The sequence below is a fragment of the Miscanthus floridulus genome, chromosome 9 (assembly GCF_019320115.1).
Source record: "Miscanthus floridulus cultivar M001 chromosome 9, ASM1932011v1, whole genome shotgun sequence".
Lineage (NCBI taxonomy): Eukaryota > Viridiplantae > Streptophyta > Magnoliopsida > Poales > Poaceae > Miscanthus > Miscanthus floridulus.
The window spans coordinates 54,066,239-54,091,139 of NC_089588.1; the positions used below are offsets into that span (position 1 = coordinate 54,066,239).

A 24,901-nucleotide genomic window follows, 5' to 3' on the forward strand; every position below is an offset into this window, starting at 1 on the left:
GATTACATAAACAATTGATAATGCAAACTATGGTCTCTTTGTATCATGTATAGTTGGACCTGAAAGTTATGATGTCATTGGGCCAAAGCAACCCATAATTTAGAATTATTACAAGTAAGTAAACTCCTGTCTGCTTAATGAAAAACAGGCTACGGCCTGATCGAGAGAAAAAAAAAGTAAGTAAACTGATCAGCAAGTTCTATTTAGAGTAACAGGGCCTGAGCACATCTGCAAACCATGCATTTTGGCATTAGGCTTGTCAAAAGCTAATAGCATTTGTGCAAAAAACTGATAAAAGGGATTCACTATTCCAGTGTTCATACCTCATCCCCGCATTCCATTGAGCTTTTGAACAATATCCACTATGGAAGGTCTCATCTTGCGTTCATGTTCCACACATTGTAACCCAATTTCAACACACATTTTAATTTGCTGGAGCCGAACTGCATCAAATGATGCGAACTTGGATGTTATGTGGCCATCTGTCCAACTTTTTTGTACCTACAGATTTGGGTGTTCCTCTGTTATATCATGTATACAAACTAAATCTAATCTAGTCTATTGGAAAAACATTTTTATCCTCGAAATACAAAATAACATGATCTTACTGTCAATAAATTTTTGGCCACACTTGTCTTCAGCATTATGAATATTCTTTTCTCCGGTGCTTATCTGAATAATTAGTAGACCAAAACTATATATGTCTGACTGGGTTGAGATTTCACCTGTATATAGATATTCCGGAGCCATATATCCACTGAACAGGGTTCATTAAAAGTTAACTAGTGTGGATTAAAAAAATGGAATCTATTAATTTAAGGAAAATAGTCATTTCACTACTTTTTCTACTTACAATGATCCTACAATATTTTGGGTGTTCATCCGAGTTTGCTCTTGACCAAAGAGTCTTGAAAGTCCAAAATTAGCAATTTTGGGGACCATATTATCATCCAACAAAATATTTTCAGGCTTCAAATCCATATGAACAACAGGCTGATCCATTTCCTTATGTAGGAAATATAAGCCTTTGCAGATTCCTTGAACTACTCTAAACCGTGTGTCCCAGTCAATTCTATTAGATTCAGCTGAAGAAGTAGAACAAGGAGATATGTAAGTAATCTTTACCAGAACAAGGAGCCATATGTAGGAAATTTTTATTGTACTAATAACTCATTTTGAATTTTCCTGTTTATAATATGAATTTTAATAACTCATTTGTCTCCAAGTAGCAACTTTATAGTATCACCTGAAGACTCAATAGGATGTAAACATTGAAGCAATTATATAGTGGCCAGTGCTGTCCAATATTGTAGTACATATACATACCAAATAGATACTTGTCAAGGCTTCCCTTAGGTAGATATTCATAGCAGAGAAAAACTTCAGCTATATCTACAATGATATATCTTCCATTGTGTTGCACCACCTTTGTAACACCCTAAAATTTGCTTTTCTTCAAATAGAGTTAAATTCATCAAATTATGTATTTTTGTGCACATTTAAACACAGGGAAAGTAATAATTTTTATTGAAATTAAAATTCATCATGAGTCTGGCAACATGTTTTTGCATTCATGCTGCTGCATTTATATTTTTGTGATGAGTGGTGTTTGCCAAAATTCAAAACTAATTCAAAATCTTTTGAAAATGGCTTTGAAAGAAAAAAAGAAAAACTTCCCTCTCTGTTCTCGGCCTAGTGGCCCAGTCAGCGCAACCGCGCAGGCCTAGCCCGTGGCCTGCTCGCACCCACCGACCCTTCACCTCGGCCCAACCCCACTCTTCTCCCCCGCCTCAGCTCGCGCCCGCATAGGCCGCAGGCCAAATAGGCGGCCCAGCCGCCAAACGCGCCCTCACCCCGCTCGTCGTGGCCCCATGCTCCTAGTCACTGCTAGCTAGTCCCAGCCATCAGCCTCCCTTCCCCTTTCTGCCCCGTCGTGACTGAGCAGGGCTCTGCCCCGAGGAAGCCGCCGTTGCCATCCCGGTTTCCACGAGATTTGGCATAATCCCTACGCCGAGCCTCCCTATAAGTACCCGAGGACCGCCTCCCCCACTCTTTTCGATCTGTAAGCCAACCTTTGGTCCTCCCCCCACCGCCTGGATCTCGTCAGGGAGAAACTAGAGCCGCCGCTGCCATTGACGCCAACCTCGGCGCTACCGTTGAGGAAAACCGCCCGCCGCTCTTCATCTTGAAGTGAACCAGCCGTTGGTGCCTCTCTCTTTCTCCTTCTCACACTGTGTCGCATGCTCATCATCGTCAAACTCTTGCAGGGAGTCACCGTCTGCCCCGCCGTGTCCAACATCGTCTTCAAGCCGTCTCCATCCAAGAAAAGCGCTTAGGTGAGTTCGCCTTCCCTTGTTCTATCTTTCGGTGTTTTCCCCGTCGAGTTTGGAGCTCGGAAACTCGATTCCGGTGAAGTTTCGGTGAACTTCTCGCCGCCGGCCATGGCACCACCGTCTCCCATCTCTGTTCCGGCCGGTCATCCCTCTCCACCTCACCACGGCTATCCGATCTTGAACCAACCGCCCAGATTACCCCGTACCCCTTCAGTACATAACCGGTCCACCATCACAGTGTGGACTAGGTCCACCAGCATAGTCTGCACCCGGTCTACCACCGGTGCTTGCACTCTAGCCAGCCACGCCCCGCCACGTGTTGCCACGTCAGCGCCAGCGTCAGCGGCAATCCGGTCAATCCGATCAGCAGAGCCTTTTTGCCAAGAAACCCCTCGATTTCTATCTAATCAACCCGCAATCCACTCTCTTTCAAAAGTAATTCAAAGTGAGTCCTTTTTCTTCCATTTTAAGCCCTGTACTTTATAGAAATAGGAGTCATCGTCCACAGAGGTAGTTTTATAGGTTAGACCTCGTGTTTATAATCAAAAATACGTATAGGTCCGTCTTGCAAACAACAAAACTACCACTGAATCTTGTTTCGAGTGTAGAATCTCCGTTTTAACTCCGATTTGAGTGATTCTCGCATCTGCGTGTTCGTAGCATCACGTAGAATAGTTTTAAAACCTTTTTAACTTCGTTTTATACTATTTGGTGTATTGTTCTAATTAGTTTATATATGTTGGTTATGCATGTATGTATGGATGCCTGTGTGGTGCTGCTTGATCTCGATTAGACAGTGAGTTTTACGTGGGTTATTTGAAGCAACTCTTTGAAGATTCAAGACTAGTAGCGATACATTGAATTAAGGCAAGTATAATATGAGGCTCCTTGTTACCTATTCACTTTAATGCAATCTCAACTCATATGCATATGTTCAATAAACCGCCTGTAGTCTATTTACCTTGATGTTGGTTATCCTATCCTTGATTTTCCTATGGGTTTTGCATGTGGGTAGTATGCTTAGCTTGCTTCAACTAATATTGAGTAAAGAATGCAATTAAAGATATATGCAACATGGTATTAAAAGATGCTTTTTAGCAATATGGAACCAAGAGGGCTAGAGCATTCGGCCTTTTCCTAGGGTGCTCTAGTTTCTCTCCATAAGGACTCATCTTTAAGTGGCTACCCAGGACTTACAGTACAACCATGAGGACCACATGACTCTGGTCTTAGTCTAGTACCTTGCTCTTTCTAGTTTGTAGCAGCTTACCGAAAGAGCAAGAGGGGCATACCAGGCAGGGTATGGGCCTCATCCCCTAGGTGTGTACTATGCTACGAGTACTAGTGCCATTCTTGGAGATGACTTCATAACACTTGGGAGATGGAATCCTTAGCGGCTGCTCCTTATTAGAACGACCAGGGAAAAGCTTCATAGTGTACCCTGCCTACTCACCTTGAAAGTGTTTTGGGAGTAATTAACCCGGGCATATGGGCAATACGACTCATGGTGAAAGTGTACAACCTCTGTAGAGTGTGAAACTGGTATATCAACCGTGCTCACGGACACGAGTGGCTTAGATCCTTATTGAATAGTTGGTTACTTGAATGGTTTGGATTATGATTAAAATTGCTGATATCTCTAATTATTCATATTCGGGAGCCTAAGCATAACTTAGCAACTTATGATTAATAATAAAATATGACCAACTAAAAGTGCTTACCGCAGTTCATCCGTGTCAAGCCTTTTGAGTCTGCATCCCCTCATGTTATGCTTGCTAAGCGGTAGTAGCTTACGCTTGTTTTATTTTAATACTTTGGCAAAATCCCGGATTGGTATCAGATGGAGGTTCTTCAGTGGAGTTTTCCAAGAGGTGTTAGGCTTGTGATCAACCAGTTGACGATTCCTGTGGTGTTGAAGGCTTCGCCAGAAGAATAGGGTTTTAGTACCCAATGTAAAGTGGGATTATGTCTCTTGTAATAAATACTTATTTGCTATGTAATAAAGGCATTATCATGGCCCCGTTCGGCTTACCCCATATTCGACTTGTTCGGCTTGTTTTTCAGTCGGAACAGTATTTTTTCTCTCACAACAATTCAGCCAAAGCAGTGTTTTTCAGCCAGTTTCAGCCAAGATTCAGCAAGCCGAACGGGGCCAATCCCTTCATTAGTAACTATATGTGTAAATTGAATTCCTGGACACATATGGTGTGTATCTGGTTTTGTCCTTAGAACCAGGTGCTACAACCTTCTTATGTGACTCATGACAATAGCCCACCAACTTCACTATATTTTCATGTTGGGCTGCCATAAGATTACAGACCTCATTACTAAATGTTTTGTCATGCGCCACAGGACAATTTTCCCCAAGTTTCTTAACAACAATCATTTCCCCATTCTCCGCAATTCCCTATGTCAAGTATCATGTGTTATGTATATTGGCATGCTAACATGTGTTCAGTTAACTTGAGATGGTAGGAAAAAATTTCAGGCGTATATAATCATACCGTGTAGACTGTTCCAAATGCACCTTTACCAAGTTCTCTCTTAGGAGAGAAATCACTTGTGATTTGCTTTAGAAAGCTTGCTGGTATATCCTTGGGCAATGTGCTTAGAAGACTAGACCGGGTATTAGTAGTTGTCGGGGACCTAATACCAGGGTACCCCAGAAGGTGGAACCAATAACCAACGAATGTTAAAAACTTCTGGACGGATAAGGGCGCCGTTACGTCCCTTGTTCGAATGACAGGAGTTTGGTTCTGCCTCGCCCGAGGACTCAGGGCTAGTCTCTGTCTCGCCCGACGCCTTTGGAGCAGGCTTGGTCTCGCCCAAGGGCCGAGGGCTAGTCTCCGTCTTGCCCGACACCTTGCTCGACGCCTGACGCCTTTGAGATAGCTCTGCCTCGCCCGAGGGCCCAGGGCTAGTCTCCGTCTCGCCCAACGCCTTTGGGGCGGGCTCGGTCTCGCCCGAGGGCTAAGGGATAGACTCCGCCTCGCTCAACCCTGGAGGGGCGGGCTCGGTCTCGCCCAAGAGATGAGGACTGGTCTCTGCCTCACCCGACGGCTAGGAACGAGTCTCGCCCTACTCGATATCTAAGGACTGGTTTCATCTTACCTGACAACTTCTCCCCGTTCCCTCATGATGATGGGTACAGGGCGAGACAAGACGTTCGAGTCAACCATGGCTCCAAGGACCATACCCTGTGCCCTGGCAGGAAAAGTACTGCTAGGGAACAATGGGACAGGTGCTTTAGACCCTTCCGGGCGCTGCAGAGCCCGAAAGGTATTATAGGTGCATGCTCCTCGCCCTGTAGAGTTGTAGGCGCCGCCTTTAGCTCTGGGACACGAAACCCGACGAAGATATATGACAACCGCTACGCTCCAGAAAAGGATTTGATATCTCCACGAACGACGGATATTCCATCACCACGCTATGGACCCAAGGGAGCGGTGCCCGCTTCCCGACCCCTCAAGTCCACCAAGTCAGAAGACCTTGCCCACGGTGCTACTCCGGACCCCGACCCCGTGTCCCTCCGACAAAGACTCATAGGAGTCAGAAGGCGTGCGGAGCAAGGCTGGGGAGGCTCATAAGTCAAACCACTGTACTGCAGCCATACCCTACGCAGGGCAGCATTCTGTAACCAACCTGACATTCTACAGAGGCATCGACAGTATAGTAGGCGCTTATCTTCCTTCGCACTCATCAGAATAGAGAACCAGGCCACGTAGACGTGAGCCACAAGACTAGGTAGAGTACGCATCCTAAAGCCCTCATCCTTGTAAAGCCAGCCCCTTCATCTATAAAAGGGGATGCGCTTCCTCCATCAAGGGGACCGACTTTTGACCAATCTTTCACAGCATAATACACACCACACACACAGTCAAGCTGCTACAAAGCTCTTGGTCTCCTTTCAACCCTTCCATCAGAGACTTGGGACCAGTCCCTCTCTCGATCGTTTGTACCCCCTACTACGAACTGTTCACGGTGCTAATAACACGAGCAGCAACAAACTGGACGTAGGGACATTTGGACCGAACCAGTATAAATCTTATGTCCTTTAGCGCACCATCCGATCCTAACGCGCATTACAATAAATTTACTTGCAGGTGCTTGCACGAAACATCGATAGTTGGCGCGCTAGGTAGGGGCCTTGCACGTTCTAAATTAAGCCTCGGATGGCCACCCACGCAATCAGCTGGGCCTTGGGCGCACACGTGCATTTTGGCGACCTAGATTTCATCGTCACACTAGGAGGAGAGCTAGCGCTGACTCACACGGCCGCCCAGTCTCTCCCTTCCATCGACCTTAGCCATTTGAGGCTTGAGGGCCTGCTGGGCAACTCCCTTGGATCCCCGTTATCAAGGGAGGCCTCGCGCAATGTCGCCCTGTTTCCAGAAGGACCCGTATGGAGCACCCCGACAGCGTTTCCTTTCGGTCTCTGCAACGCTGTAGCGACCGCTGGCCACCTTCTGGCACCACGTATGGTTCAGCCGCCCACGGACAGCGAGTTCGTGGGGGCAATTGAGCATGATACGGAGACTCTCTACGGGCTCCTCAACGATGAGCCAGGATCATTCTCCAGCTCGGATTCCAGTAAGGAGAGCCACCACCCTTCCCGGGAATGCTTCATGATGCAGACCCCCGAGGGTCATGTCGAAAGTGTCTTCGGGGAAGAGGTCACCCCTACAAACAACCCTGACGGCAGATCTAGGGAAGAGACGACAGCCCCATCTCACCTAAAGATGGAGCAGCTGAGGGCTCGTCAGCAAGAGATTGATGAGGTCGGGCAAGGGCTCGTCCGGGAGTACACGGACATCAATCACGAGATTGAACGCCGCAAAGATGGGAGGCGCGCACGCGCCATGGCCCGCACCATACACCAAAGGATCCTCACCGACGATGGGACCCTTCCTCACTTTGCCCGAGCAAGCCAGAACATCGCCGCAGCAACCGCCTTGCTGCATGGCCTTCTAGAGGCCACGATGTCCGAGGATCGCCGCGCCCGTCGAGAAATTCGCACATTGCTCGAGCGTGCGGCGGCGCAGCAGGCGGAAAGTTCGTTGTCTCGACGAAGCAAACCCGACACTAGCCAGCGCACGCCCGTAGTGCATCCCACCAAGGACGCATCCATTCACCAAACACTGCCAGGCGGCAGGCAGCCCTCTGCCGTCCCAGTGCATCAGCGCCTCAGCCATGGCCGCGACATACGCAGCATCATCGACGCTCAGAAACGCGCCCACGGCGACGACGGAGAAGCGGCACGCCGCGGCTACCATCCCCGACATGGCGGACGCTACGACAGCAACGAGGATCGAAGCCCAAGCCCCGGCCTGCCAGGTCCTCAGGCCTTTGGTCGACACATCCTCAACGTTGCGTTCCCCCTAAGGTATCGACCGCCTACCAACATCCCTAAATATTCTGGTGAAACAAATCCCGGGCTTTGGCTTGAAGACTACCGGCTTGCATGTCAGGCCAGTGGTGCTAGTGATGACGATTTCATTATTCACAATCTCCTGCTGTTCTTGGCTGATTCAGCGCAAGCATGGCTAGTGCACCTACCGTCCAATGCCATTCAGAGTTGGGCGGATCTGACGAAGATCTTCATGGGCAATTTCTAGGGCACATACAAACGCCCTGGAAACCCATGGGACCTCAAGAACTATCATCAGAAGGCCGATGAAACCCTCTGCGGGTACATCCGGCGCTTCTCTCGGCAGTGCAACGAGCTCCCTAATGTCGCCGACGCCGACGTGATAGGAGCCTTCCTATCTGGGACAACCTGCGAATCCCTGGTCCCCAAGCTAGGACGCAGGGGCCCACGGACTACCAAGGAACTCCTGGACATCGCCACTAGTCACGCCTCTAGAGAGGAGGCGGTCGGAGCCATCTTTGATTGCTCCGACGGAAAAACAAGGCGGGACGAGGACGCCGGCGAAGGTGCCTCCAACCATCCCGCCAAAAGGAAAAATAAGAAGCAACGGCCCAACAACTCACTCGTGGCCGCTGCCGACCGCAAAGGTGGTCGGAAGCTCGCGGAGGGCACTCTGAACCACTTCGAGAAAATGCTCGAGGGGCCATGCCCGAACCACGCCTTCTCGGCCAAGCATCTATACAAGGATTGCAGCCTCATGCGCAAATACTTGTCTAGGGGCCTTAACAAAGGGGAGCAGGGGAAGGAGCCTATTCCTGCCACAAACAATGCAGAGGAGAAGGATGACGCCTTCCCAACGCTGACCGGCACCCTCATGATCTTCAGAGGATCAATGGCCTACGACTCCAAGCGCCGCCAGAAGGTCGCGCGCCGCGAGGTCTACACAGCTGGACCGGCCACGCCTGCCTTCCTCCGGTGGTCGGAATCCGCCATAACCTTCGACCGGACCAACCATCCGGATACCGTCCCACACCCGGGAAGGTACCCACTTGTCGTCGATCCGATCGTCGGTCCAAAGCGGCTCACGAAAGTACTGATGGACGGAGGCAGCGGCCTCAACATCATGTACGCCAAGATGCTCGACGAGATGGGCGTCGACCAAACGAACCTCCATCCCATCCGAGCACCTTTCCATGGTGTCGTGCCTAGTAGGCAAGCCGTGCCACTGGGGCAGATCGATCTGCCCGTCACTTTCGGGGATCGGTCCAATTACTGGACTGAGACCCTCACCTTCGACATAGTGGGGTTCTCGGGGACTTTCCACGCCATCCTAGGATGACCATGCTACGCGAAGTTCATGGCTGTCCCCAATTATACGTACCTTAAGCTAAAGATGCCGGGCCCCCACGGGGTCATCACCATCGGCACCTCCTTCCAGCGTGCTTACGAGTGCGAAGTTGAATGCTACGGACACGCATCCACAGTCATCGCCTCCGAAGAGCTCGCCACCCTCAGGGAAGAGGTCGTTGAAGATGCACCCGACGCGAAGAAATCAACCGGGTCGTTCGAATCGGTAGAAGGCTCCAGGGAGGTCCTCTTGGACCCCAGCAGCTCCGAGGGAAAAATAGTCCATATCGGGACCGCGCTCCCCTCTGAATAGGAAAGCGCGCTCGTCGACTTCCTCCGTGACAACAAAGACATCTTTGCGTGGAAACCCTCGGATATGCCAGGCATCTCGAGGGAGGTCACCGAGCATACTCTCCAGATCCTCCCGAGCTCCAAGCCGGTGAAGCAACGCCTGCGCCGCTTCGACGAGGAGAAACGCAGGGCCATCGGCGAGGAGATAGCCAAACTGCTGGCCGCAGGATTCATTAAGGAATTATACCACCCAGAGTGGTTAGCAAATCCCGTTCTTGTGCGAAAAAAGAGCGGGAAATGGAGAATGTGTGTTGATTACACCGGCCTCAACAAGGCGTGTCCAAAGGATCCGTTTCCTTTGCCACGAATAGACCAAATAGTCGATTCCACCTCAGGGTGCGAAACCCTCTGCTTCCTTGACGCATACTCCAGCTACCACCAAATCACGATGAAAGAGTCTGACTAGCTCGCGACATCTTTTATCACCCCCTTCGGATCGTTTTGCTACATTTCAATGCTGTTCGGTCTGAAGAATGCTAGGGCAACTTACCAGCGCTGTATGCTCAATTGCTTTGGAGACCTCATCGGGCGAACCGTTGAGGCCTATGTCGATGACATCGTAGTCAAGTCCAAGTGAGCTGACCACCTTGTCGCCGACCTTGAACAAACCTTTGCGAAACTTCGGGCAAATGGCATCAAACTCAATCCCAAAAAATGTGTTTTCGGGGTCCCAAGGGGCATGCTGCTCGGCTTCATCGTCTCCGAGCATGGCATCGAAGCCAACCCAGAGAAGATATTAGCCATCATAAGGATGGGCCCGATCCAAAACATAAAGGGGGTTCAGCGGATCACAGGGTGCCTTGCTGCCCTCAGCCGATTCATTTCGCATCTCGGCGAATGAGGACTCCCCCTTTATCGACTCCTGAAGAAATCTGACCGCTTCGAGTGGACAGCCGAGGCTCAGGAGGCGCTTAACATGGTTAAGCGATTTTTAACTAAACCTCCGGTCCTAGTTCCTCCATGCAACGGAGAATCCCTCCTACTGTATATATCGGCCACCACCCAAGTGGTCAGCTCCGCCTTAGTGGTAGAGCGAGAGGAAGAGGGGCATGCCTTCAAGGTGCAGCGCCCTATATATTTCACCAGCAAGGTGTTATCCAACTCCAAAGCTCGCTACTCCTAAATCCATAAACTCCTCTACATCGTCCTCATCACCAAGAGGAAGCTGCGCCACTACTTCGAGTCACACCCTGTGACAGTAGTGACATCGTTCCCCCTCGGCGAGGTCGTCCATAGCCATGACACTACGGGAAGAACCGCAAAGTGGGCGCTCGAGCTGATGGATCAAGGCATTTCTTATGCCCCCCGAACAGCGATCAAATCTCAGGTACTGGCTAACTTCATCACGGAGTGGACCGAGGTCCAGATGCCACCAGCAGTCGTCGATCAAGAGTACTAGACAATGTACTTCGATGGATCACTGATGAAGAAGGGCGCCGGAGCAGGACTAGCTTTTGTATCCCCCCTCGGGGTCCACATGAGGTACATGGTTTGGCTCCATTTCCCCTCATCAAACAATACTGCAGAATACGAAGCGCTCATCAACGGCCTATGAATCGCCATCGAGCTGGGCATTTGACGCCTCGACGTTAGGGGCGACTCCTAGCTAGTCATCAACCAGGTCATGAAGGAGTCATGCTGCCACGACGCCAAGATGGAGGCATACTATCAAGAAGTTCGATGGCTGGAGGACAGATTCGATGGCCTCGAACTTAATCACATCCCAAGGCGCCTCAACGAAGCAGCCGACACGCTCGCGAAAGCAGCATCCGGCCGAGAGCCAATCCTGGTAGGCGTCTTTGCCAGCGATCAACACAAACCCTCGGTACGCTACGTGGGGTCAGAACAAGCCGACGATGGCCTATCTAGTCTGACCCTAGGGGCCGATCCACCAACTGCTCTGCCCGATCCCGAGGTTATGGAACTTGAGGAGGACCCAGCAGCAGAGCCTGACCCTCCCGATGACTAGAGAACGCTTTACCTCGACTACCTCCTCCACGACATACTACCGGCAGACAAGACGGAAGCCCGACGGCTCGCACGACGCGCCAAGTCCTTCGTTCTTGTAGAGGGCGAACTCTACAAACGGAGTCACATCGGGATTTTGCAACTCTGTATTCCTGGCGAACAGGGAAAACTCCTGCTGGGCGACATCCATGGTGGAATCTGCAGTCATCATGCCGCACCAAGAACCTTGGTTGGGAATGCATTCCGACAAGGCTTCTACTAGCCCACCGCAGTAGCCGATGCTGAGCAAATTGTACGCACCTGCGAAGGGTGCCAGTACTATGCTCAGCAAACACACCTCCCGGCCCAGGCACTCCAGATGATCCCCATCATGTGGCCCTTCATGGTCTAGGGGCTCGACCTGGTTGGGCCACTCAAAAAGGCGCCCGGGGGCTTCACCCACCTGCTTGTCACCATAGACAAGTTTACAAAATGGATCGAAGCTCGACCAATATCCACGATCAAATCCGAGCAAGCTATGCTATTCTTCCTCGACATCATCCATCGCTTTGGAGTACCGAACTCCATCATCACAGACAATGGCACGCAGTTCACCGGTAGGAAATTCATTCGGTTCTGCGATGAACAACACATCCGGTTCGATTGGGCAGCCGTCGCGCACCCCTAGACGAACGGGCAGGTTGAGCATGCAAACGGCATGCTCCTTCAAGGCCTCAAGCCTAGAATTTTCAATCGGTTGAACAAGTTCGGCGCGTGCTGGCTCACCGAGCTCCCGACCGTGCTCTGGAGCCTAAGGAAAACTCCTAGCCAGGCCACCGGCTACACACCTTTCTTCATGGTCTACGGTTCCAAGGCCGTTCTCCCAACGGACCTCGACTATGGAGCACCAAGAATCAGAGCATATGACGAACAGGGGGCTGAGGCATCTCACCAAGACACCATGGACTAGCTAGATGAAGCCCGCGACATCGCCCTCCTCCATTCAGCTAAGTACCAGCAAGCGTTGCGATGATACCATAGCCGATGGGTACGGGGTCGAGCCTTCAACGTCGGGGACCTCGTCCTCCACCTTGTGCAGAGCAACAAGGACCGCCACAAACTCTCCCCGCCCTAGGAAGGGCCCTACGTCGTCGCGGAAGTACTTCGCCTGGGCGCCTACAGGTTGAAAACCATCAACGGCGAGGTCTTCACCAACGCCTAGAACATTGAGCAGCTACATCGTTTTTACCCTTAAAATAAGCGTATACTCTTCCTTATCAGTTTTTGTCATTACAAAACCTCGATCCTTAGTGACTTCTGACCCCTGCAAATCACGAGGGGTCAGACCTCACTCGGGGGCTGACATATGACATGAGTAATACAAGTATTACGCTTGCAAAAACCACCTGTGTTATATTTGTAAACATTCTCTAAAGTTTTCCATTCTTCTCATAAACAAGTCCTAAGGGCTAAAATTTTGGGAACAAATTCTGAATACAACTGGTAGGACTGCGGGACACCCATGCCCTAGTGGCTGCAACCTCCTTGCTCACCAGCTCAATCAGAATTAGTTCGCCTACGTTCCTAGTTTCTGAACCCCAAATGGTAGCAATTGCTCTCCCTACATATGTGCTAAGAGTTTGGATTGTAGCTTACACATATGCTTAGATAGGAAATATGGGAGACAATGTATATCAAATAATGCTAAGGTATAAGAGATGGACCTTTGAAGCGTGATACCAATCGGAGTGCACCAATATATCATCCTTAGCACCATTAGTAACTAGACATACACAAAAACTAGAATACCCCATGAGATCAACATTAGAAGCAAGGGTCTAGTTTCCATAAAATGAACATAAGTCTAGTTACTTAACCTATGCATGCTAGTTTTTCATTTCATCATCCAATCCTATAACTAGCATACACCACATAAGCATGGATATTGAAATTGAAAACTTATGCTATGCAAGCAAATATATGAAATGCACATTCAAATGCAACATACAAGTATATGAGCTTGCTCCCCCTACTTGTGTACAATTTTGATTGATCCCCTTACAATGTCATTTCATTTGTTTGCTCCCCCTATCTTACTATCTTTGTGAATTTCTCTTCCCCATTGTCAACAATTAGCACAAAAAGGCGAGCTCAAATTTTAGATAGGTTGGGGTGAAACCATGTGAAGTGAGGATCATTTTCCCAATTTGGTTCAATCTAGATCACTTAGAGTTCATTTTCTAGATCAAACACTAGGTTTACAAGCCCACAAACATGTCATATGCTACCACTAGACCAAATTAAGCATATAGGCAATAGTGGTACCATACAAGCATCAAATTCATTTGATTTTTATGAATGAGCCTATTAAATGTGAAAGATGTCTAGATGCACTAAACATGTCCTTAGCAATGATGTATGCCATGCCAATCAACTTTTACCTTGGATTGCTCAAAGGAGAGGCATGTCATATAAGTAGGGGTGCTTCAACACATATTTGAGAAATCCAATATGTTCAACTCATTCCTTCGCTTGCAAAACATTTTCTCATCTAATGGCTTGGTGAATATATTAGCAAGTTGATCTTCGGTGCCCACACTCTCAATGCAAATGTCCTCTTTTTGTTGGTGATCTCTTATGAAATGGTGGCGGACATCAATGTGTTTTGTTCTTGCATGTTGAACCGGGTTGTTGGTTAACTTGATTGAACTCTAATTGTCACATAGCAATGGCACTTTCTTGAACTTGATTTCAAAGTCACTCAAAGTAGCCTTCATCCAAAGTAATTGAGCACAACAACTACTGGCCAAAATGTACTCCGCTTCAGCGGTTGAAAGTGCTACACTATTTTGCTTCTTTGATGACCAAGACACAAGTGATTTTCCCAATAGTTGACATGTGCCCAATGTGCTCTTTCTCTCAACTTTGCATCCTACATAATCGGAGTTCGAATATCCAATCAACTCAAATCTTGCTCCCTTGAGATACCACAATCCAACATTTTGTGTATGCTTCAAGTACCTCAATATTCTCTTTGTAGCCTTCAAATGACTTTCTCTTGGTGAAGCTTAAAATCTTGCACACATGTATACACTAAACATTATATCCGGTCTTGATGCGGTCACATAGAGTAGGCTTCTAATCATAGACCGATACAATTTTTGATCCACCATATTGCCTCTTGCATCACTATCTAAGATATCATTTGTCCCCATTGGTGTACTAATAGCTTTGCTATCACTCATGCCAAACTTCTTGATCATGTCCTTGATATACTTGCCTTGACTCACAAATGTACCATTCTTCAATTGCTTGATTTGAAGACCAAGGAAGTAACTTAACTCTCCAATCATGCACATCTCAAACTCACTTGCCATCATCTTGCCAAACTCCTCACAAAAATCTTGGTTTGTTGACCCAAATATAATATCATGAACATAGATTTACAATACAAACAAGTCATTTCGAAGCTTCTTGGTGAAGAGAGTGGTGTCAACCTTTCCCATTTTGTATCCCTTAGAGGGTAGAAAATCTCTCAATCTCTCATACCATGCTCTTAGTGCTTGTTTCAATCTATACAAAGCCTTTCTTAACTTATAAATATGGTTGGGTTTCTTTTCATCTTCAAAACTGGGAGGTTGCTCAACATACACAAGCTCATTGATGTACCCATTGAGAAATGCACTCTTCACATCCATTTGGTACAACTTGATGTTGTGGGCACAAGCATAGGCTAACAAGATCCTAATTGCTTCCAATCTTGCAACCAGGGCATATGTTTCTCCAAAGTCAAGACCTTCAACTTGAGTGTAATCTTGAGCCACTAATCTTGCTTTGTTCCTTATTATTATGCCATCTTGATCTTGCTTGTTTTTAAATACCTATTTGGTTCTAATCATATTATGTCCTTTTGGTCTCTCTACTAATTGCCATACTTGATTTCTTGTGAAGTTATTCAATTCTTCATGCATAGCATTCACCCAATTAACATCCTTCAATGCTTCATCTATCTTCTTTGGTTCAATGGATGACACAAATGAGAAATGTTCACAAAATGATGTCAATCTAGATCTTGTTTGTACACCTCTAGAAATATCACCAATTATAGAGTCCAAAGGATGATCTCTTGCGACATTGATTGGTTGGAGCACTTGCATTTGATTGCTTGCATTTGATTGAGATGATGAACTAGCCAATTGTTGTTGATCTTGCACTTTGTCATCACTAGCACTTGCTTGACTTTGATCTTGGGAACCACTAGCTTGTTCATTTGAGTTAGAGAGCACTTGATTCTTGTCATCTTCAATATCAATTACTTCTCTAGGTCTTGTATCACCAATGTCCATGTTCTTCATTGCATTGACTAATTGAGTGCCTCTCACATCATCTAGATTCTCATCTCCCTCTTGGGAACTATTTGTTTTATCAAATTCTACATCATGAACCTCCTCAAGAGTACCACTAGCCAAATTCCAAACTCTATATACCTTGTTAATAGTGGAGTAACCAAGCAAGAAACCTTCATCACATTTTTTTTCAAGCTTGCTCAATCTAGTGCCTTTCTTCAATATGTAGCATTTACAACCAAAAACCCGAAAGTATGCTATGTTGGCTTTCTTTCATTCAATAGCTCATAAGGTGTCTTCTCCATCATGGGGTGACAATAGAGTCGGTTGCTATAATAGCAAGCCATGTTAATTGCTTTGACCCAAAATGAATGACTCACATTGTACTCACTCAACATTGATCTTGCCATGTCAATGAGTGTTCTATTCTTCCTCTCAACAAGGCCATTTGATTATGGAGTGTACTTGGCCAAGAATTGATGTCTAATTCCAAATTCATCATACATCACATCAATTCTAGTGTTCTTGAACTCACTACCATTGTCACTTCTAACTCTCTTGATGGTTGTTTTAGACTTGTTGTGAATGCCCTTGACAAATGATTTGAATGTTGCGAACACATCACTTTTGTCCATAAGAAAGAACACCCATGTGTATCTAGCAAAATCATCCACAATCACAAATCCGTATTTATTTCCACCAATGCTAGTGTTTGTGGTTGGTCCAAACAAGTACATATGCACCAACTCAAATGCCTTAGATATGCTCATCATGCTCTTCTTAGGATGTGTGTTACCAACTTGCTTTTCGGCTTGACATGCACTACATAGCTTATCCTTCTCAAATGTGACATCTTTCAAGCCTCTAACTAAGTCATGTTTGATCAACTTGTTCAATTATTTCATTCCAATATGACCAAGCCTTCTATGCCATAACCAACCCATGCTAGACTTAGTGATCAAACATGTTGACAATTGAGCTTCTCTAGCATTGAAATCAACCAAGTATAGATTCTCATATCTAAATCATTTGAATATCAAGTTAGAGCCATCTACACTTATGATCTCTACATCATCCACACCAAATATGCACTTGAAACCAAGATCACACAATTGAGCTATCGATAATAGGTTGAAGTTCAAGCTCTTTACTAGTAGCACATTGGAAATGCTCAAGTCATTGGATATTGCAATCTTACCAAACCCTTTGACCTTGCCTTTGCCATTGTCACTAAATGTGATACTATCAATCCCATTGCTCTTATTTTTATTGATTGAATTGAACATTCTTGGATCACCGGTCATGTGTTGTGTGCACCCACTATCAAACACCCAATGCCTTCCTCTGACTTTATAATTGACCTACAAAAGAAGATCAATTCTTTTTAGGTACCCAAACTTGCTTGGGTCCTTGATGGTTAGTTACCAAGGTCTTTGGTACCCAAATGGCCTTCTTCTTTGGGCCCACAATTGGTGTACCAATGAACTTAGCCTTCACACCATTGGCACCCTTAACAAGCATGTAACAAGAATCAAATCTAATTGAGGATACATTAGGTAGCTTGTTCTTGTTAGTCTTACAATATTGCTCTATATGCCCAACTTGCTTGCATCTATTGCAAAACCGACCATTGCCCTTCACAAAGCTAGATTTGGGAGTGACAAAGGCCATCTTGCCTTTCTTGGGGGTATAGCCTAATCCCTCTTTGTTGAGAGAAAACCTTTGGCTACCCAAGCACTTTAGCAAGCGGGCATCTCCACCATAGGCATTGCCTAAGGCACGAGTGAGCTCATTTACCTCCTTCTTGAGGGTCTCATTTTCTACCATTAGTGAGGCATCAAAAGTGAAACCATCACTCAAAGGTGAAGTTGAAGTAGAAGTGCTACAAGAAGGGTTAGTGGGAGCAACTACAATGGCTTATAAAAAGATTTATCAATAATATCACATGTTAGTCCCACATCACAAGACACAATCACTTGCTCCTTCTTGGCTTCCTCCTTCTTGACTTGCTCAATGAGAGAGGAGTGAGCCTTTTCAAGTTTAGAGTGAGCTTTGCCAAGCTTCTCATGAGCTTCTATTAGCCTCTCATGAGTGGCACTTAGCTCATCAATGGATTGCACGAGAAATTTGACTTTCTTGCTCAATCCTTTGCACTCCTTTCTCTTTATCTCAAAGCAAGTGTTCACTTGCTCACACATGTCCATGAGCTCCTCCTTGGTGTACTCCTCCTCATCATCATCACTCCTACAAGCATCACTTTCACATTCATTATCATCACTCACATCATATTTTACCTTGGTAGGCTTTGCCATGAGGCATGTCGATGGAGTGTCGAAGATGGAGGGCTTGTTGTTGATGGCGATGCTTGCTAGTGCTTTCTTGATAGATTTCTTACCATCATCACTAGAGCCATCACTATCCAAAGAGCCATCAAGTGACCACATAGCCTCCACCCTTCTTCTTCTTTTGGAAGGTTATCTTCTTCTCCTTCTTCTCCTTCTTGTGCTTCTTCTTCTTATCCTCATCATTGTCACTATTGTAGGGATAATCCGCTACAACGTGATCGGGGCTCTTGCAATTGTAGCATCTTCTCACATATTCTTTGCTTTTGGTGTGATCTCTTCTCTTTCTTGCACCATAACCCTTCTTCTTCATGAATTTGCCCATCTTGCGCATAAATAGAGACATGGCTTCATCATCAATGTCACTAAGATCCTCATCATCACTTGATTCCTTCTTGGACTTGCCCTTGTTCTTGGATGATGAGCTAGCCTTGAATACTACACCCTTCTTCTTCTTGTCTTCATCTTCCTTCTTGTCATCCTTGTCAACCCCTTTCCTTTCCACATGGTATGTCTCTTGTGTCATGACATCACCTAGTACTTGGTTAGGGGTAATCTCCTTTAATCCTCCTCTTATGATAAGCAATCTCAACATCTCAAATCTTGGAGGTAAGCACATCAAGAACCGCTGAGAGACATCATAATCATTGATCTTCTCTCTCAAAGCCTTCAAGTCATTGACAATCACTTGCAATCAATGGAACATCTCCGGAATGCTCTCATCTTCCTTCATCTCAAAGCTTGTCAACTTGTCCTTGAGGATGTACAACTTGGCACTCTTCACCGCCGGTGTGCCCTCATATGTTTCCTCCAATCTCTTCCACACCTCATTAGCTCTCTCACAATCCTTGATTTGCTCAAACACCTTGGAATCAATGGCATTGTATATGGCGTTTAGAGCTATTGTATTACATTGCTTGTTGGTCTTATCTTGGTTAGTGAGATTGTCGGGATCAATGATAGCATAGTCACTCTCGGTCACATCCCATACTTGATTATTGATTGAATCAGGATACATCCTCATCTTTCTCTTCCAATAATCATAGCATGTGCCATCAAAGAACGGTGGTTTGCCCCCCACATGGTTGAACACAACTTGAGCCATAATTTAACACTAAGGTTATTAAGCCTTTAATCAAACGGTGACCATGGCTCTGATACCACTTAAAAGGTCCTAATATGGCTAGAGGGGGGGTGAATAGCCTATTAAAAATCTACAAACCAACTAGAGCAATTTGATTAGTATGACAAATAGCGAAAAGCAAACTTGCTCTAGCTCTACAAGGGTTGCAAGCCGCCTATCCAACAATTCTAGTTACTATGATCACTAGACACACAATTTACTAAGTCACTACCCACTAAGAGCTCTCATACTTGCTACACTAAAGAGCTCCACTAGATGAACTTAAGCTACAAAGCAAGCTCTCAGTTCTAGCTACACTAAAGAGCTTACTACAACTAGTTTGCGGGTATGTAAATGAGTAAGTAAAGTAATTATACCGCCATATAGAGGAGTGAACCAATCACAAGATGAATACTAAATCAATCACCAGGAGAATACCAATGGACAAGAGACAACCAATTTTTCTCCCGAGGTTCACGTGCTTGTCGGCACGCTAGTCCCCGTTGTGTCGACCAACACTTGGTGGTTCGGCGGCTAAGAGGTGTTGCATGAACCTCGTCCACACAATTGGACACCGCAAGAACCTACCCACAAGTGAGGTAACTCAATGACACGAGCACTCCACTAGAGTTACCTTTCATCGCTCCGCCGGGGAAGGCACAAGACCCCTCACAATCACCGCGATCGGAGCCGGAGACAATCACCAACCTCCGCTCAATGATCCTCACTGCTCCAAGCTGTCTAGGTGGCGGCAACCACCAAGAGTAACAAGTGAATCCCGCAGCGAAACACGAACACCAAGTGCCTCTAGATGCAATCACTCAAGCTTTGCACTTGGATTTTCTCCCAATCTCACAAAGATGATGAATCAATGATGGAGATGAGTGGAAGGGCTTTGTCTAAGCTCATAAGGTTGCTATGTCAATGCAAATGGCCAAGAGAGTAAGCGAGAGCTGGCCAAACGGTATTTATAGACACCCCTAGACAATAGAGCCGTTGGCTCAATTATTGGGCTGACTGTGGGACGACCAGACACACAGGTCGTGTGCATTGGACGCGTCTGGTGGGGACCAAACGTGTCCGGTCGCAACCAGACCGCCACGTGTCCCTTTTCAAATGTTTAGCCATTGCCGCCTAACGTCTATCTCTGCACACAGTAATACCACATGATCGGACGCGCTGTTAGAAAATGACCAGACGCGGGAGACGCAGCGTCCGGTCGAGTCCAGAGAGCTCTCAGAGCCGCTCTGGGCCGACCGGACGCGTCCAGTCACACCGGACCAGACGTAGGAGACACAACGTTTAGTCGAGTCTAGAGAGCTCCCAGAGCTGCTCTGTGCTGACCGGACGCGTCCGGACACACCAGACCGGACGCTCCCAGCGTCTAATCAATTATAGCGCTGAAAACCCGAGACTAGCTGGTTCACACTGGACGCATCCAATGTGGCGACCGGACGCGTCCGGTCGCTCTCTGCAATCCTGTATCAGCTATACACTTTGACCTAACGCTGAACAGTAACTCATCAATGCCTGTTCACTCCACTGAGCCAGAGCCTGGTCACTTTCACTTAGTCACTCACCTCGGGTCCAAATATCGGACGCGTCTAGTCCTGATTCCGGACGTGTCTGGTCACTTCTGTTGACTACCCAAAGTTTGGATAAAAATATTGGACGCGTCTAGTCACTCTGTGACCAGCGCGACTAACTCCTTTTCAACTCTCTATCTTCTTTACCCTTGCTCAAATATGCCAACCACCAAGTGTATCACCTTATGCACATGTGTTAGCATATTTTGACAAATGTTTTCAAGGGTGTTAGTACTCCACTAGATCCTAAATGCATATGCAATGAGTTAGAGCATCTAGTGGCACTTTGATAACTGCATTTCGATACAAGTTTCACTCCTCTTAATAATATAGCTATCGATCCTAAATGTGATCACACTCGCTAAGTGTCTCGATCACTAAATCAAAAAGCTCCTATCAATTTCACCTTTGCCTTGAGCTTTTTATTTTTCTTTCTTCTTTTCCAAGTCCAAGCATTTGATCATCACCATGCCATCACCATCATCATCATGTCATGATCTTCATTTGCTTAAACACCTGGAGTAGTGCTACCTATCTCATAATCACTTTGATAAACTAGGTTAGCACTTAGGGTTTCATCAATTTACCAAAACCAAACTAGATCTTTCACCGTGGCCAGGCACTAGCCGACAGGCACGTATGCTCACGACCGGCGTGGCCCGCACGCCGTAGTGCCATCAATGGCAAGGCGATGGTGACATGGCCACATGCGCGCAGCGTCAAGGCGGGCTAGCGTCGTAGTGCAGCAGCAGGCGTGCAGCGTGGTGATGCGACAGTGGCGGTAGTGGCGTCATCGCGGCGTGGGCATGGAGGCAGCAGCAGCACCAGCGACAGCCATGGTGGCAGGGGACGTCGGGCGCAGAGTGGGCCGGTGGCCTAGCAGTGTGGCCAGAGTGGCCAAGCCACGGCAAGGCCATGGCCTGCCGGTGCGCGGCCACGCACGTGCGCATAGCACAACCGCATGGTGACACGGGTCAGCCACGCGCACGATGCTAGATAGCACAAAGCTGTGACATGCATGAATTTTAAAGCGCTGATCACGACCAAATCGTTGCTCCTAAACCTAAACTGGGTTCACTACACTCAAGATAGCATATGGAACTACTAAATCGAATCATAGCACTACACCACTCCTCAACCCAATCTCTCCAAATAAATTACTAAACATAGCAACGTCTAGTTGTCCACAAGCTTAGAAAATTTCTAAGTGTTTGAGCTAATCTTAATTTTAGATTGCATTTCTAAGCTACTGAAAATATTACTTAGCAATATTCTTTTTCAATACCAAGTATTTCATTGTCATCTACAAAGTTCACATTTCAAACTTTATTTAAGTGTCACATACATGTTCTATAGCATTTTTGCTTAATAAAAATTGGTTTTAAACCCTACTTGATATACCTGAACTATTGAATCAACTTTCGTTTAACATTTTATTGAACATTTTAAGTTACAAAAAATTGATCTACACACTTTATCACATGCATTAACATATAAACATGATGCTCATGACATATTTTAGTAAATGATTTAGGGTTTAACACCGAGGGTGTTACAGTTTTCCTTCCACATGCGGAATATTACAGCACATAAATAAAACCAATGCTTTGGATCAGTAATATGTAGAGTAGCCAACAAATCTGTTAGGTCCTCATCTACCAATGCCCAAACACATCTAGACATTATGCAATACAGTAAGGAATGGTCCCATGTATCTTCTTCTGCACCACAAATTTTGCAATTTGATGTTTTTTCTAGATTCTTGCTTTTCAGCACACTAGCAGTGGGTATTGAGTTGAGTGCAAGACGCCAACAGAACACCTTGATTTTAGATGGTAGCTTCATGCTCCACAATCTATTCCATTCTTTCTGACTCCTCTCAACATCAGAGCAATTGGCCTTGCTTTCAAAATAATCTTCTCTAGTTTTCTTGGCCTTAATCAACATTCTGTAGGCAGTAAATAGCCCACTTTTTTCATGGAGCCATGCCCAACAGTCATCCTATTTTCTCATACTTAGTGGAATCTGTAGAATTGTTTCACTGTCTACTCATGGAAAAAGTGCCTCACCACATCAACTTTCCATGTCATAGAAGTATGGTCAATCAGCTCACTTACTCGTGTCGGGGGGTTAGGTTCATTTGAAGCCAGAGATCTATACATTCCAGATCTTGGTATCCAGCTACACTCCCAAATTTGTGTGCTTTCGCCATCACCTATGTGTTTAATTAGTCCCTGTCTTAATACATCTATCCCATCACAAATAGCCCTCCACTTTTTAGATGGATTATTCCCAATCTGCGCACTAAGAATGTCATTTGAGGGGAAATAAATAGCATTCAACAACGGGGAGCAAAGTGATTTTGGCCTAGTGAGGAGGCGCCATGCCTGCTTGGCAAGTAGGGCTAAATTAAAAATTTCCATATCTCTAAAGCCCATGCCTCCCATATATTTTGGTTGGATCATCTTTTCCCATGCCACCCAGCTTGTTTTTCTTTTGCCTCTTTCACTGCCCCACCAAAATTTTCGTAATAGAGAATTTATATGATCACACAAGCCTTTTGGAAGTCTGAAGCATTCCATAGTATAAGTAGGAATTGCTTGGGCCACAACTTTAATTAAAATTTCCTTCCCTCTAATAGATAAACTTTGTTCTATCCAACCTTGAACTTTATTCCAAACTCTATCTTTAATGTACTAGAAAGCCCCATTTGTTGCTCTACCGACCTCCATAGGCAATCCTAAATATTTCTCATTTAAGGATTCATTCTCCACATGAGTTATTGATTTAATTTCATTGCGAATGGTTTGCCTGCAACCTTTGCTAAAAAATATGGATGATTTTGCTAGATTTACCTGTTCACCAGAGGCTTCACAGTATTTTGACAGGGACTCTTGCACTGCTCTTGCATTGCATGCTGCAGCTTTGAAAAACAAAAGACTGCCATCAGCAAATAAAAGATGGTTGATCTTTGGTGGCGTTTGTGCAACCTGAATTCCTTGGATCCCACCTTCACCTTTGAGTGCACTAGACAATCCTTCAACACAAATCAAGAATAAATATGGAGAAATTGGGTCTTCTTGTCTAATTCCTCGAGTTGGTTTGAAATCTTATAATCGTTCTCCATTGAACAGGACTGAAAAAGAAATAGATGGGACACATTTCATTACTTTATTCACCCATGTTCGATAGAAACGCAATTTTAACTTGATAGCCTCCAGATAATTCCATTCTACTCTATCATATGCCTTCGACATATCCAACTTCATAGCACAGTGAACATTAGCTTTTGACCGATTAGTGCACATAAAATGCAAACATTCATAAGCAGCTAGGACGTTGTCAGTGATGATTCTACCAGGGACAAAAGCTGATTGCTCCTCGAAAATGATATCCAGGAGAACCCTTTTCAACCGATTAGCCAAAGCTTTGGATATAATTTTGTATACAACATTGCAAAGACTTATAGGTCAAAATTGGTTCAAAGATACTGGATTTTGGACTTTAGGGATTAAAACGATGAACATACCATTGATTTTAGTTGGTATTTCATTTCCATTATGAACCCTCAACACCACCCTTGTCAAATCCTCATGACAAATGTCCCAGTTATTCTAGAAAAATGTGTAGGAAAACCATTAGGCCCTGGCGATTTGGTTGGGAACATTTGAAAAAGGGCATTCTTTATTTCCTTCTCATCAAAAGGGGCACATAAAAAAATGATTCATCTCATCAATTACCTTGCAGCGAACATGATCTAGAACCTGATGCAAGTTGGATGTACCCTTCGACTCAAATAATTTATGGTAGAAATATGTTGCCATCCCATGTAATTCATTAATATTTGTGCATTCAGAGCCATCTGGGCGGACCAGCTTTGTAATTCTATTTTGCATTCTTCTTCTACTTGCTCGTTGATGAAAGAATCTTGTATTACTGTCCCCCTCTCGTAACCATGTAATGCGTGATCTTTGTTTCCACATTATCTCTTCTTGGTAGTTTAACATAATAATGCGTTCTACTATCTTTTGTTCCTCTTCTGAAACATCAATCCTTGTTGGGTTAGATCTCAACTTCTCAAGCCTTTTCTTCTGTTCTCTCAGTTCTCTCCTTACAGCACCAAAAGTCTTCTCACCCCATGACTTAAGTTCTTCCCCA

The 24,901-nt window shown here is 45.8% G+C and overlaps 1 protein-coding gene across 1 annotated transcript; it reads right to left on the minus strand.

The window, feature by feature from the left end:
- Nucleotides 1-324: 324 nt before the first annotated feature.
- Nucleotides 325-7,615, minus strand: LOC136479924 (cysteine-rich receptor-like protein kinase 44). Its single transcript, XM_066477631.1, has 7 exons — nucleotides 7,410-7,615; nucleotides 4,838-4,979; nucleotides 4,579-4,740; nucleotides 1,327-1,426; nucleotides 854-1,085; nucleotides 609-757; nucleotides 325-443 (listed from the first exon to the last, which is right to left on the minus strand). Exons 1-7 carry the CDS (start codon nucleotides 7,613-7,615, stop codon nucleotides 325-327), a joined length of 1,110 nt encoding a protein of 369 aa, XP_066333728.1.
- Nucleotides 7,616-24,901: the final 17,286 nt, after the last annotated feature.

What these genes read in the sequence shown, in the direction of transcription:
- LOC136479924 (XM_066477631.1), bottom strand. Translation starts at nt 7,615, where the DNA reads ATGTCGGGGATGGTAGCCGCGGCGTGCCGCTTCTCCGTCGTCGCCGTG. An exon ending in CGTGCGCTGGCTAGTGTCGG is followed by an intron (nt 4,980 to 7,409) that starts GTTTGCTTCGTC and finishes CCCTGGTATTAG; the next exon opens with GTCCCCGACAACTACTAATA. An exon ending in CCTTGACAAGTATCTATTTG is followed by an intron (nt 1,086 to 1,326) that starts GTATGTATATGT and finishes CTACTTCTTCAG; the next exon opens with CTGAATCTAATAGAATTGAC.